The 15,848-nt window shown below is 36.1% G+C and overlaps 1 protein-coding gene across 2 annotated transcripts in view; it reads right to left on the minus strand.

Moving 5' to 3' along the window:
* The window catches only part of l3mbtl3 (L3MBTL histone methyl-lysine binding protein 3), a 174,807-nt gene extending 162,408 nt beyond the window's left edge, over positions 1-12,399 (minus strand). Inside the window, exon 1 of one of the 2 annotated variants that reach the window (XM_039747467.1) lies at positions 12,333-12,399. In XM_039747467.1, coding sequence (XP_039603401.1) covers positions 12,333-12,385 — 53 coding nt within the window. In that variant the 5' untranslated portion in view covers positions 12,386-12,399. Of the gene's footprint in view, positions 1-11,079; positions 11,247-12,332 lie in introns of those variants that run through there. The other variant, XM_039747468.1, reaches the window with a different exon arrangement.
* Between the last annotated feature and the right edge of the window lie 3,449 nt (positions 12,400-15,848).

Raw genomic sequence — 15,848 nt, forward strand, 5'->3', positions numbered from 1 at the left:
ACTGATACATTTTACAGGATATGTCAACAGACACTGAAATATTAAGTCAGTCCAATTCCTGTTTTATAAGGATGGTAAAATTCAAGTCATTAAAAACCTCTGCAGTTTGTGGTGACTTTTACAAAACCAAAATTACAGGCTTGAATATAAAATCACTAACATTGAGCAAACATTGCCCACAAATAGTGAATTGATACTTTATATGCTATTTTAATCAATCTGGCATTTCATTCTCAAAAATCTGTGATCTAAACAGACCCTATAGATACTGTAAAAATAAAACAGTTTAAAGAAAAATATACATCAGCTTTCACTCCTTCTTACTGTTAAAAAATTTTAAACATTTTTTTGCTGACTTTTGTAATATTAAGATTTTTCAAATCATGTCTTTTGGTCACTCTTATTTTTCTTTTTAACTATTGACCTTAAGCATTTATAAGCATTGTCATTTAAATATGTCTAAGTACAGAAGTCTCCAATCTGAGTCCTTGCGGACGCTGGTAGCCATGGAAATTTGCTGCAAACAATTTTTATTTCCTAACAATATTTAAAGTACTACAGAATTTGCTTTTCTGAAGACATCATCCAAATGAGTAGCAGATAATATTTGCTAGTGCTTCACAGTTCACACTTGCTTTCTTTCCAAAGTTTTCCTAAAACAAATACTTTATGATGAACAAAGAATAGGGCCAAGTTAATTTTCTTTTTATTTTCACCTTAAAGTTAACTGGCAGATGATTAATGCAAGCAAGTAAAAACATCAATTAAGGATTCTTAAACTTTCTAGTCAAAGAAAACAAAGGTCAAAAATGTACATTACATTAGCAGCAAAGTTTGACTTCCAATTACGAAATGGACTTAAATGAACACCTGTAGTTATGGAAACCCTCCAGGACCAATGCTGACAACCCCTGCTTTAATACATTACAGACACTGTTATTATATGACCTATCCTGAGCTACTATTTAGCCACTCATTTCCAAATATAAACAGCCCTCAAGTAATACAACATTGAGTGAGGCTAGCATCATTCTGTAGCAGGGCTCAAACTGATTTTCTTATCTAATGTAGATAATCATGCAGTACAGACTGAATTTCAGAAAGTACAACGTTGCAAATTCTACACTTGAGCTTTTCACCTATTCCTATAATGATGACTTGCACAGCAAGCAGCCTGCCCATACATATGCCATGCCCAATGTGAGCAATGACATTTGCATCCTCTGCAGTTCTGACTAGTTGGTAATTAATATGTTCAGGAAGGTCCCCTACCTGTGCTCTGGGCAGGCAACATTCCCTGCCGCTTGTGCAAATCATACATCTATTACAGATGGGTTAGAGTTGCCAACAAACATCATTAAATAAGTTCTTTCTGATTTGGAAAAACAAAATAAAACAATAGCTGAACATGTAGGAGCAGTGCCTTTTCATATACTTTGCACTTGCAATTGCTGCCAAAAATGTAGTCATTCGAAAGGAATCACCAGCCTACCATGCCACTTTTTACCGCTTCACACAATGATTTCCAAAACTGAACACCACCTGAACAAATATGCACTGCCTTTCCACTTACAACCAGGCAATTAGAATGTTTTGAAAAATACCTGCACTTTATATCCATTGAAACACACAGACTTTACTCTTGCCAGCAGGATCCTAAAATAGTTTTAAAAGGTGGAGCCCATTTGCTAAAAATCTAATTTTAATGGGAACCAATTGGCCATATATAAATTTTACAGAGAGAACACGATTTGCTGTTTGTTTAGGTCATTAATAAATTGATTTGTAAAAACTAGCATGGATTTCTTTCCTACCACCTATCATCTAATACTCAAGTGCACTTCTGCCCCAATGTCTCTGTCGATGAAGGTAAGGGTGGCTCAATTAAGCTTCTTATAATCTAGGTTTATGAAATCCTAGCACACATTTTGTTATGCGTTTCTTGCTTATACATTTTGTCTTCAAGAATTTTTAAATACTTGATCCTTATTCTGGCAATAGAACTTTTTTCTTGTAGTAGTATAGTCACAGTAAGACTGTACTGATTACTGCTATGCCCATTACAGGTTATGGGATGTGGAGATCACTTGACATACTGTATGTAATTTTATCCCACCTATATAAAATCACAACATACAGCTTCTGCCATCCAAGTATTGGATTCACTATAAAATATAAAAAAATGAATTCTTAAATAGTTAGAAGTAATTAAAACAAGTTAGTAGCCAACCTTTTAGTTGCCTTTTCAACCTTAGTTCTTGCCCTTGCATTTAGATAAGTACTTGAAAATCAAAAAATTGACTTATATTCATACACAAAGCTGTCTCCTCTCCAGATGAAGTTATCACATCTTTGTCTACCTATTGTATCACTCCAGAATAATGAGTTCTCTTCCAGCTCTGCAAAGATTTGGGAGTGTCTAGTAATAAAACTGTCTATGGTTGTCTGGACTGGAGTCTGCTTTCAAGCAATTGCTAGAATGAGATTTTGAACTCAGGGTTCTGAGGTTACATAATAGGAATTGCAAACAACATTGATGTGTATTATTGATGCCTGCTATCTTAATAAGCAAAAAAGAAGAGTTTTAGGTCAACAAGTGCAAACAAAAAAAAAACAAACTTATCTACTGAATCACCTCTCAATATGAACAGATTACAAGGTTTAGTCTAGAAATTGTCACAGATTACAAGGTTTAGTCTAGAAATTGTCATTGCAGGAGTTTGACAATTACAATCTTAGACAAATCTGGCTCATGTTAAGAATGCAGTCAGGTTTTTAATACATCAGGGCAGAAATTTCATTTTACTCAAATATCTAACATACAACAGAATTAAACTGTGAAATTAACCTGAAGACTAGTGGCTACTGTGAAAATTGATCATTTCATAAGTATTTTCTAAGCTTTCTTTAAATAACTATGTCAGAAAATAAAATGTACATAGTAATTGAAAAGAATTCTATTCACGTGTGCTCACTCATAGACCATTTTTGTGTTAGATGGCCCTCATATTATAACAAACCATACTAGAAACATAACATGTTTCTGAAACCTTAAGCGAATCAAGCTGGTTACTTTCTACAGTCCATTTAGCGATTTTCTAAACCACTTATCCAGAGCAGGGTTGCAAAGAAGCCAAAGCCTGTCCCAGCAAGCTTCGGGCACAATGCAGGAACAATCTCTGGACAACACAAAAGCCCATAGCAGAACAAATACATACATGTATATCAGGGCCAATTTAGCATTGTCAATTCACCTAATCAGCATGTGTTTGGATTGTGGGTGGAAACTGAGCATGTGGAAAAAAATCCACGCAGACATGGTGAAATCATACACGCTCCACAAAGAGAGTACAAGCCTTGAACATCATTACATCCCAAAATGCAAGTAGCTGATACTAGTACAAATGAAATATTTTCCTATCAATTTAAACAGACATATATATATATATATATATATATATATATATATATATATATATATATATATATATATATATATACACACACAGTGATCCCTCACAATATCACGCTGCAACATTCCTGGCTTCACTCCATTGCAGATTTTAAATGTAAGCATATCTAAATATATATCACGTATTTTTCGCTGGTTCGCAGATTTCTGCGGACAATAGGTCTTTTAATTTATAGTAAATGCTTCCTTAGTTGGTTTGCCCAGTTGATTTCATACAAGGGACGCTATTGGCGGATGGCTGAGAAGCTACCCAATCAGAGCACGTATTACGTATTAAATAAAACTCCTCAATGATATACGTTATGTTTCCCGCGCGGTGCTTTGCATACTTGAAAGCCCGAACAGCACGTATTAATTTTTGATTGTTTGCTATTCTCTGTTTCTCTCACTCTCTCTGCTCCTGACGGAGGGGGCGTGAGCAGAGGGGCTGTTCGCACACTGGCCACACTGGCCTAGAGGATACGGACGCTCCTGTAAAAAATGCTGAAAGACTACCTTCACATTGCTCCCTTCCTTGCAGCTGCTTTGTCCGGCGGTGCTTCGCATACTTAAAAGCCCGAACAGCCCTATTGATTTTTGATTGTTTGCTTTTCTCTCTCTCTCTCTCTGATATTTTCTGCTCCTGACGCGCACTCCTTTGAAGAGGAAGATATGTTTGCATTCTTTTAATTGTGAGACGGAACTGTCATCTCTATCTTGTCATGGAGCACAGTTTAAACTTTAGACAAAAGGGTGTTATTTCATGTCTAGAGGGCTCTAATAATGTTAGAAAACGTATTTAGAAGGTCGTAAACAGGTTTTCTATGCTCTAACTGCGAAAATGTTCGATTTATAAATAAAGAATCCTACTTTGCGGAAATTCATTTATCGCAGTAGAGTCTGGAACGGATTAATATATATACTGTATATATATATATATACACAGTATATATATACTGAATATACGGGGTAGGCAAAAGCAAGTTTACTGTTGTGAGTAAATGAAACACAGAGTTTATTCTTGTATTATTATTTGTTTATTAATTATTGTATTATTTATTTGTATTATTTATCTTCTTATTTATTTGGCATCTTATTATTATTAAAGTATGCTCGAGTGTAGCAAATAGACTACAAGAATGTGTAAATAATGAAGGCAGGGAAATTTGAGCTCTTACGAGATTGTACCTATGTGCACTGCAACATTCTTATGACTTAATAATGTTAATAAAGCTATTGTAATAATTATAACCTGCATTTCTTTTTCCAAAAGAACAGCTGTAAACCTACTTTTGCCCACCCCAGTGAATATATACATAATGAGTGTGTATATATATATATATATATATATATATATATATATATATATGTATACATATACACAAATATATATACATATATATACACGTTATACAGTAGACACACTCACATAAACAAACATTAAGAGAGATAAGACAGTATATATATATGTATAGTATATACAGTACATCAGTGTTTCACCTACAATTGAAATTAGAGGACAAGATGAACATTAATCTCAATCTCTAATCAATTGGCATTGACTCCAGTCAGTAATAACATCCAATCTTGAAGCAACTTTAATTAATTCATTATAATTTTGTCAGTGTCTAAAGGGGCCACACTGCAAGCCATTTGCTTGTTTACTTTAATTTATTGCTCCTGGTCTTACTCTGGAATACTTTAGAAAATACATTCCAATAGGCAAAAACAGTGTTACAACCATCAACTTATAAAAAAAAGTTAATTGTTAAGTATGCTTAATTTTTTTGTTAAGTATGACTATTTTGAGTATGAATCAATTAAAATTGTATATGTCCTTTCTATTGGCATGTCTTTTGTGAATGTGGTTCAATATAAAATTTGTATGTATTCCTTTCTTGCTGTAAAATTGTATTATTTGATATTATATACAGTATTGTAGTATTTACTATTACTTATTCAGTTATCAGTGCCAACTATCTAAGAGAGACATTATCAATCAACAACCAATGCCACCTACTATGAAAAATATTCTAGGAGAAACACTGTATGTAAACTCACCTAAAGGATTATTAGGAACACCTGTTCAATTTCTCATTAATGCAATTATCTAATCAACCAATCACATGGCAGTTGCTTCAGTGCTTTTAGGGGTGTGGTCCTGGTCAAGACAATCTCCTGAACTCCAAAACTGAATGTCAGAATGGGAAAGAAAGGTGATTTAAGCAGTTTTGAGCGTGGCATGGTTGTTGGTGCCAGACGGGCTGGTCTGAGTATTTCACAATCTGCTCAGTTACTGGAATTTTCACGCACAACCATTTCTAGGGTTTACAAAGAATGGTATGAAAAGGGAAAAACATCCAGTATGCGGCAGTCTTGTGGGCGAAAATGCCGTTGATGCTAGAGGCCAGAGGAGAATGGGCCGACTGATTCAAGCAGATAGAAGAGCAACTTTGACTGAAATAACCACTCGTTACAACCGAGGTATGCAGCAAAGCATTTGTGAAGCCACAACATGCACAACCTTGAGGCGGATGGGCTACAACAGCAGAAGACCCCACCGGGTACTACTCATCTCCACTACAAATAGGAAAAAGAGGCTACAATTTGCACGAGCTCACCGAAATTGGACAGTTGAAGACTGGAATAATGTTGCCTGGTCTGATGAGTCTCGATTTCTGTTGAGACATTCAAATGGTAGAGTCAGAATTTGGCGTAAACAGAATGAGAACATGGATTCATCATGCCTTGTTACCACTGTGCAGGCTGGTGGTGGTGGTGTAATGGTGTAGGGGATGTTTTCTTGGCACACTTTAGGCCCCTTAGTGCCAATTGGGCATCGTTTAAATGCCATGGGCTACCTGAGCATTGTTTCTGACCATGTCCATCCCTTCATGACGACCATGTACCCATCCTCTGATGGCTACTTCCAGCAGGATAATGCACCATGTCACAAAGCTCGAATCATTTCAAATTGGTTTCTTGAACATGACAATGAGTTCACTGTACTAAAATGGCCCCCACAGTCACCAGATCTCAACCCAACAGAGCATCTTTGGGATGTGGTGGAACGGGAGCTTCGTGCCCTGGATGTGCATCCCACAAATCTCCATCAACTGCAAGATGCTATCCTATCAATATGGGCCAACATTTCTAAAGAATGCTTTCAGCAACTTGTTGAATCAATGCCACGTAGAATTAAGGCAGTTCTGAAGGCGAAAGGGGGTCAAACACCGTATTAGTATCGTGTTCCTAATAATCCTTTAGGTGAGTGTATATACTGTATGTTGTACAAAAAATACATTGTATATAGTGTATGTAGCCACTATGTAAAGCTGTTAGGTTTTTGTCAATCTAAATGGTAAACCTTAATACAACTTATAGAGTGCTAGTACAAATACTAATTTCAGTAATGAGTTAATAAGATACATGTACAATTCTGTAGAAAACAATGATTTCATGCTCTTCTGTTTCTTGACTTTCAGCAGATTAATTGGCAATTACTTTCAAAACACATATAATTTAGCCAGTTAATATGTTCTATACCTCTGCAATAATTAAAGCCTAATATGGTGAGTACCACAGCACAGAACGCAAGTTGTTTTACAAATGGGAGGAAGTCATTAAGTTCATTAAGTTTGCTGTCTAGTTTAATGATAAATCAATCATATTAAATAGGTAATTTAACCTTAATATGGGAACAGAAACAACATTCACATCAATCATTACATTACCACAAAAATTAAGGGAAATCCAAAAGACTAATCTAAAAGACTATAAAATATGTATTATTTGATTTATTTTGTTGGTGAGTTGAACAAACTGAAAAGTCAGCCAAATAAAACAAACACATCTTAAACATCCGTTAAAATAATTCCCTTCTGGAAATTACCAAAATAACACATAGGATTTGCTTGTGTTACATTTAATATAGCATTTAGACTACCAAAAAAATATTACTGTATAGTAATTAATACATTAAAAGAAATCAATGTGTCTAAAAGCTATACAGTACTGTATTGCTAGGAAAAGTACCATAATGCTTTTGAAACAAGTCATTTGGTTTGCTAACGTTTGTGGTTTTCCTCTTTTTTCATTTGAAAGTTATACAGTATGCCAAGCTGGACTTGCAATATAAGGCAACAGGTTTAAAATTATTTTTGTACAATGACTGTTTTATGTAAAATATATACATTTACCTGCAGTTATACCCCTACATTCTTTTAAAAAAATGTTTCAAAATTAAAAGGATTTATACCTTTCAAAAATGGAACCATTTCTTCACTAATATTGTATCATCCTCTGTTTAAATAGAAATATGGAAATTTTTATATGTTTGCTTGCTACAAATGGGAGGGCTTAAATAGGTACTTAGCATTTTAAGAAATATACACTCTATGAAAAAATGTTTTTGGAAGATCATATTATATTCCAAATCTGGCGTATTACCTTTCTCAGGAAGTGAAATTTATTGATATATTTGAGTCCTTGTGCATATTATTTTCTAATATTTTCTTTAATAGATTTATTAAGAGAACTTTACAGATATTATAGTTAAGTTTACTTCTCGACCACTCTGTTATCTTTAGATCTGGTGAATGTCAATGTACTAAGCCCTGAAAAGCACTAAGTAGGACAGCAAACTGACATCAACCCCAAGGACAGCCCACATTTCCTAATACCAACATGTTCACTTGTATTATACATGATGCATTACTGTTGTGATCTGCACTACATATCCAAAATCACTATTAACTAAATTTGGGAACAGTGGATATCTCTGCTACCACCCAGCTCTGAGGTTCAGCTACTAGCCCAGTAGTCAGTGCTGTTGGTGTTATATGGGCACTGAAGTTTCCTCCGACATCCTAGATATGTGCATTCTAGGTAAACTATGATCTCTAAATTAGGCCAGTGTGAATGGGCACCAAGACAATCACCATCACCCCAAGGTCAAGCACTGAACTAAGTAGGAACATAAAATGAGGAATAGGTGCAGGTATGATGTGCTGGTGTTTCATCCATGAATATTCCCTACCTTACAACACAGGCACCATCTCCATGCATTCCTAAAATAATAAAACACATAATCCTAAAAATGGATAGACAATCCTGAAGTACTGCATCACTAGCCTGTTGGAAGGTCACACAAATTTCAGATTTTTAATGCACTGGTCTGTTTTTCATTATTCACTTTTAAAATACATTTCACAATATTTCATAGACATTAAACTTATTTATATTAAATTCACCCTTGTTTTGTTAATAAAGTGGTGTTGTTTTGATTAGGTATTTACTTCAAAATTGTTATAAACTACCCATAATAATTCATGATATGTGTTAGCAGATCTTTGTATACTATAATAAATGTGCTATTAAAATCTTCTTTACACTAGAAAATGAGTGGTGATAATGTATTCTGCAAATAATAAAATAAATTGTTTCAGACAGTTCTCAATATTTTGGTTAATACAGTTCAATAAACATGAAGAAGAGGAAAGTGGATGGCACAATGGTTAGCACTGCAACCTCAAAATTCAAGTCCAACATTCAAATCCTGGCCCAGGCACTTTCAGTTTAGAGCTTTCATGTTTAGCAAATGTTTGCATGCATTTTCCTCAAGCACCACAAGAACACAAATTTTAATAAATTGAAATCTCTATACTTGTTACATACAACCAACCTGCATATGCCCAAGAAGTTTTTCTTTATGGATTTTGCTGACTGGTGCTTTTGTTTTCCTCTCCTCCATTGTCAACTGTGAATATCTCAACGTTAATATTAAACAACATATTTTGCTAGTACCCTTTCACGTCTCTCATCTTGAAATTTCTTCACCTTTTCTGTATCTTTAAGTATGTCATTTTCTACCTGCTTTGTCCTGAAAAAGGCTGAAAGCAGTATGGGAGCCAATCTCAGGCAGTATGGGGCGCAAGGCAAGAACAAACCCTGGACAGGGCACCAGTCCATTGCAGGGTGAATACTCACACGCACACCAGCCAAACACTAGGGCCAATTTAGTATCGCCAATCAACCTAACTTTCATGTCTTTTAATTGTGGGAGGAAACCAGAGCACCTGGAGAAAAGCCACACAAACACAAGGAGAACATGCAAACTCCATGCAGGGCAAAAAATAGGACACAAACCTTGGTCTCCTTATTGTTAGACAGCAGCACTAACACTACGCCACTGTGTCACCCCATCTTTAAGTATGTGTATTATGTAATTTGTGAAGTTTGCAATTGTATATTTCTCAGTAAAAAGTGCTACACAAAAATAAGATGAATATAACTGATTGTGAACTGAAAGTCAATCCATGGCCATTTGTATTGGCTCAAATCTCTGTAACCTTGCAGTGGATTAGATGGGTTTGGTAATGGATAGAGGATGTGAACGTTCACTTTTGTGTTACATTTATTGGTGCTTATTTGGAATGACCTCGATATAACAACCACATATTTGTGTCTTGTGCAATTAATTTAAACTGTTTCAGCCCTTTTACTGAACGCGGATTACCAAATAATGTGGATTACCAAATAATGTGACAATGGGCAAAGTACAATGGGAGGATACATTCATACATTAAAGATGTCAATCGACTTGCTATTCCTCAAACATGTATACGTTTTATTCGTTAATCAAACCCCATTTTCTTCTGTTAATTCGTTTATGCCATGTCGCAAATCGCTGTTCTGTGAATGCGAACTCGGTGAAAGGCACTATATAAATGCAACTTAATTGTTGTCAAACAAACGGTACTTTGCGGCGGGGTACACAACTCATAAGGGCACTCGAATAAGTTGTGTCACACTATCTCGACAATTGTATAGAAAAGAGCAAAGGCTGGCAGCTCTTCGGCACCTGTTGCACTTCCCATTAGGCCGCGACGCTTTTGTTCCATACAGCCGCGCAAATTTCGGATCTCCTGTACTTTGCACGAATCCAGGCTTGCGCAGCGCATTCACTTTTGAGAAAACGGTAACTTGCCAAGTGCCGCTGTTCCGGTTCAAGATCTCGCGACCGCCCCCAGCTCTTAAATCTTTGCATAAATAACGGTATACGAGTGAACGCGAAATAGTATAAAATAATTGAACCAGTGGCCGTCTAGAGTCTCGAGAATGGTGATGTCAAGGAAGCAACCGCTGCCACCACCGCCCCCACCCTTTTTGCCTTGAAGCAAGCGAACAACGGAAGGAGTGCCCCTGCCTGCCTCAGTAGCGAGAAACTCGGCAGGGCACCTACAGCGCCAAGGCCTTGCACATGTATTTTTTTCGGGGGTGCTGGGTTGGGGGGGCTATTTATTTTCCGCTGTACACCCAGCTTGTCATTGTTTGTCCACATGTAGCATTCCTTACATCAGATGTTGTGGTACAAAAGGCGCTGCGCCGCTTGATGTCGCCCTGGCCAACTCTATTATCTCCTTTATGTACTTGAAACTTTAAATACCGTAGTTTTTTTAACAATATGAAATCACTTACGAAATGCCCAGACTTCCATAATTAAGAGAAATTACCGTTGTCCGCGAATAATTTCAAATGACTCTAAACTCTAATAACAAACGCGTTGAAAAGGTGCACGGTAATTTTCTCCATGCTTACAACTTAACATGTTGTGGCGATCCGCTTACCTACTGAAATAAATTGATTTATGGGCGATCCGCACCTCACGGGCAGTAAAGACAATGGAGGCTGTGCGTGTTTTTTTTTCTTTTTCTGATCGTCGTATAAAACTTCATTCACGCAATATTTCCCAAACGCAATGGCAATTTATAAACAGTGTGTTTTTCTCTTTGAATTCTCGCAATAAAACACACAAATCAGTAAAAAGTACACGCCGACGATACTAGCACATGTGTTTTCCCGGACGAGGTTGCCCTCCGTCCTCTTCCCCCCCCCCGTCCTTTTTTTTCAATACATAGCGATGCCGGTATGTTTTATTCCGTTCATAATTTTTACTTTCTTTTTAAAAGGGGCGGACTGAAAGTGACTTGTGAAACTGCAAAACGAGCGCACTGCGGAAAACAAAAGGGAACTAATCAGTTCATCAAACCGTTTCAATCGGAGTAATCTTTTGTGCAAGTTATTTATTATTATTTAACATGTTTGACACTTTTTTCCCATCGGCGCGTCAGACGCATCTCGAGATTTATAACCACTTTCCATCCCTCCGTGTGCCCCCCGCTTTCTCAAGATAGTAATTTTATACACGTTTTTCAATAACTGCATGCCAATCATCGCGACACCGAGATCAGAATCTGATCGGCACTTTTCTTTTGCTATGATACTATTTAGTGTTTTTAAAGGCAGTTTCCCAAAATGGCGGAGCTGGAATATACTCTATATATTTCTCACCCACAGGCCTACATACTCGCTGCGCTGAAACAAAAAGAAATTATTTTACTGGATTAGTCCCCTGTCTGCAGCAGATGAGGCTTTAAATATTGAAACATGGCTCTGTTTGTTGCCACCTCACGGTACCCAGTTTCTGCAGTTTCTTACGGCATAAAGAGCAATTGCGCTGAAACTGGCATATATTCGGAAAAAGTGCACATATGATCAATTAAATAGTAGTTTGTAACGCAGAACACTCGCAGGCTTAAATAATTATTGACACAAACTGACCTGCTAGTCTGCGTTGGCCCTATTTAATATATAAAGCATTTTCTTGCGTTATCGCACTCAAACCTCTTCCTGGCTCAGAATTATTGATGACACGTCCAATCGTTTTCAGTACTTTTATTTCTAACTTTCAGGCTAATTGTCTCTCTCCAAAACGCGCACGAAAGTACAAGGGAGTGTCCTCGGTCTTATTGTCGGGAAAATACTGACGGCCCGACACTTGGATCGAAATGTAAAATTGTTTAAATTTGTCTTTTCTTACCCAAATTCTCTCACGAGTACTGACAAATTGCCCAGGCTGCAGCCAATGCGCATGCGCGAGGAAGCGCTGCGAGAGGAACCGCAGAGCCGCCGGAGGCAAAGACTATGTAAGCGACAGCGTAAAGTTTTCAGGCTTCTCGCTGAAATGAAACACGAGGGCAAAAATGCCCCGATGCGCACGGTGGTGGTCAGTGGCCGCTACTTCTCATACAGTAGCAGGGCACCGTTATGAGCTGGCGAATGGGCTAGCGTTTTTGGCGTCTACATCTAACTTTGGGCTTTATTTTGCTGTGCGTACTGTACGCCTCCTGTGAAAAGAAAATTAAGTCGTTTAATCTACGGACCTTGAAATGAAAACTTGGATAGAGACTGAGTCATGCTAAAGTATAACATACTTAATAATATTTTAGTTTAGTTCAGCCAATAGGTACATTGTACAATGAAGAACTTGCACTTTTAAAGTGAGAGGTTTGGTGAAGTACATTCACTGCTGTTTGACAAGCGCAGCCTGTCAGATGCAAAATCGTACCAATCGGAACCATCAAGCCATCCTTCTGAGCCAGGAGTGATATGGTGGTTGAGTATTTTGGAAAAGATACTGATAACTCTACACGTAAATCGTACCTCATGTTGAACCTGCAGCATATGTATTTACAGTCTTTAGCCATTTAAACCGTTAGTCAACCGTGCCACATTTGTGTCAACAGACATCCGGAATCCAGGTGCATATTAAATGTGTAAGTAACATTCATCTACAAATCGTAATACTAGAAACATCGCCCCAAAACGCTTAGCATGCAGTGCACCACGAAATTTATTTATTTATGCGTTGCTGTATCTGTTGGGCTGAGACAATCATATTCAAGATCACATTGAGTTTATGGCAGGACTGTATTAGACCGTATTAGACCTGCAGTCTTTTAATTTGTACTCTCTGTCTAATACACAATTTACACTTGGGGCAACACATTGACGGGGTTACATACTATAATACTTATAGCTTAATATACACAGTAACACAAGTCACAAGTGCATTTCTCAATAGTACTATTCTTAATCAATATACTTGATTTATACCAGATTTTTATTAATTTAATTATTTTACTGTCGAAATGTAAAACACATGGACTTAAGGCTGATGGAAAAAAGCACATTTTTGAATGCATCTTTGAAGTGTTCAAGCCCATACTAACCTAATAAGTAAGTTAAGATCTGTATGATGAATAGTTTGAAGATCTCAGATCATACTTGTAGTACAGTATCAAGTGTACATGCAGTTATTTGTCAAATTCATCCATCAGGAAAAGCAATTTCAGAAAATGAGATGTCTTTACTTTGTACAATCAGCATTTGATTATTGTACAGGTACAAGTATATGGTACAAAAGTACATGCAGGAATTAAGTAATAGAGTGAAACAGCAGAGTTATTTACATACCAGACAGTAAGATGAAACATAGAAACAAAACAGTTTGGCTGCTGAGGCATAATTTTTCTTTTTCAATTTTTAGCATGAAAATATTTTTTGTCTTTAATAAGTGCAAAAGTCCTTTAATCCCGTCATTATTATGTTATAAATTTTCAATGTAATTAATGTGTAATGTTTTGTATTATGTCACTATTTTAGGAGGACATGCTAATAGCGTATTTTTTTTCCTCATTTCAATTAAAGATGTTCATGTAGTGCAGAAATGGAGTGAATGTGCAAATGTCCAGGCCCCTGATTCAAACATGGGCCTGTAAGGAGGCAGCATTAACCACAAATACATATACATCATTTTTAGTCTTGATTGACCAACCAGAAAATTAATATAAATTTTTTGCTAATGGCATGCTTATCTTTCATTAAAAACATTTTGTTGCTGAAATTTATATTGTACTATTTGAAATCCTAAAAGATAATTTCATTCAATAGCCTGTTTGAGAAAACATCTTATAACATATTATCATTGAAATATTTAGGCAACTTGCACTTTATTTACAGTTGTAGCTGTGTGAAATTAAGACATACTGTTATATTGCAAAGGATAAAAAAAGATATAAAGAGAATTAAATACAGTATAGGTAACTGTAATAAGTATTTACTTATTTAGCCAATGGTCATTTAATTATACAAGTCATTATACAAGTCATCGTTAATGATAGGCATACTGGCTAAAACAATATTCTCCAGTACATTTCATTAATTTCTGTCTTAAAAAATAAGGTACTGAAGCGGTGTATAATTAGGCATGTATGTCAATTGATTAACCTTAATGGTTCATTAATTCACATCTATTATGAATTACAATTGCAAGAATATAAGAATAGATTATGTTGTGGTGTAATTGTTAGCCTAGCTACCTCAGGAATTCTAGGGAAAAACCATAGCTGGTTGTTGTCACAGTTGAGTTTGCATATTACTCTTGTGCCTGTTTTTTCTCTGCACAAAAAAAATGCCAGTATTACATTATTTCTTTATTTACACTTTTAAAAAGTGTTACTTTAACACTAATGATTTTTGTTTGTGAGTACTCCCTTTTTTCTCCCACTTCACAAGGACATCCATGTTAGGCAAACTGAAAACTCTGAATTAGCCTGGTCATTGCAAGTGTGACATGTAGTGGACTAGCGTCTGTTTGTCCCAACCTTGCACCTGCTGCGCCAAGATAATCTTTGACCATTAGGTTAAATAATAATAAAACTATCCAAGAAAAATAGGAAAAGGTCATGTCTGATCGTAACATGCAAAACACTGTTCTGTTATTTAATTATAGGCCATATTGTGTACAAGAGTTGTTTTTTATTTTTTATCAAAGGAATGTAATCCTCTTTCTAATCTATTTTTTTTTATTCTTAGGCAAAACTTTAGACAAACAAGCTCTTCCATAGAAAATCCCTATATTCTAATACTGGCCCTGGCATCATCTATTTGGAGTCTCCAAATTCTTCCCATCTGCAGGAATATCCCTGTATGCAGTCACATCACAATAACATGCGGTTTAGGTTGCCTTTAAATTCACTATGAATGGGTGTAGGTGTGTAAATGAGGATGCTTTATGATGGACCAGTGTCCCTCCTAGGAATAGAAATTGTCTTTTGTCCGTTGCTATGGGTTTATAATGTGGCTTGTGCCAACCTGGCATTGGAATAAGCAGGTTTTAAAACTAAGGAATGGAAACCATAGATGCCATGCTATGGTATTTTAAATTTTATTTCTGTTAATCATCATTCTCTATTAATTCTTTGATGTTTCCTAGCCTAAAACAATAATACAGACAAATCTGTCTTCTGTTTTTGCATTGTACCTTATTAGAAGAAAACTGTAGTAAAGCACTTTCACATTTAAATATGCAATTTTACATTTCTAAATGTGTAGAACAGACAGAAATTAAATAGAGGGGGGTTAGTAATGGTTTAAAAATATATTACTTACATCTCTGTACAGTATGACTAACAGGGATACATTATTCACAGCTAATCAGCAGCTCTAGTCAGGGTATGCTAGTGTAAAGTAGTCAGTATTCATCCTGAAATTT

Source organism: Polypterus senegalus, chromosome 3 (genome assembly GCF_016835505.1).
Source record: "Polypterus senegalus isolate Bchr_013 chromosome 3, ASM1683550v1, whole genome shotgun sequence".
NCBI classification, from domain to species: Eukaryota; Metazoa; Chordata; class Cladistia; order Polypteriformes; family Polypteridae; genus Polypterus; species Polypterus senegalus.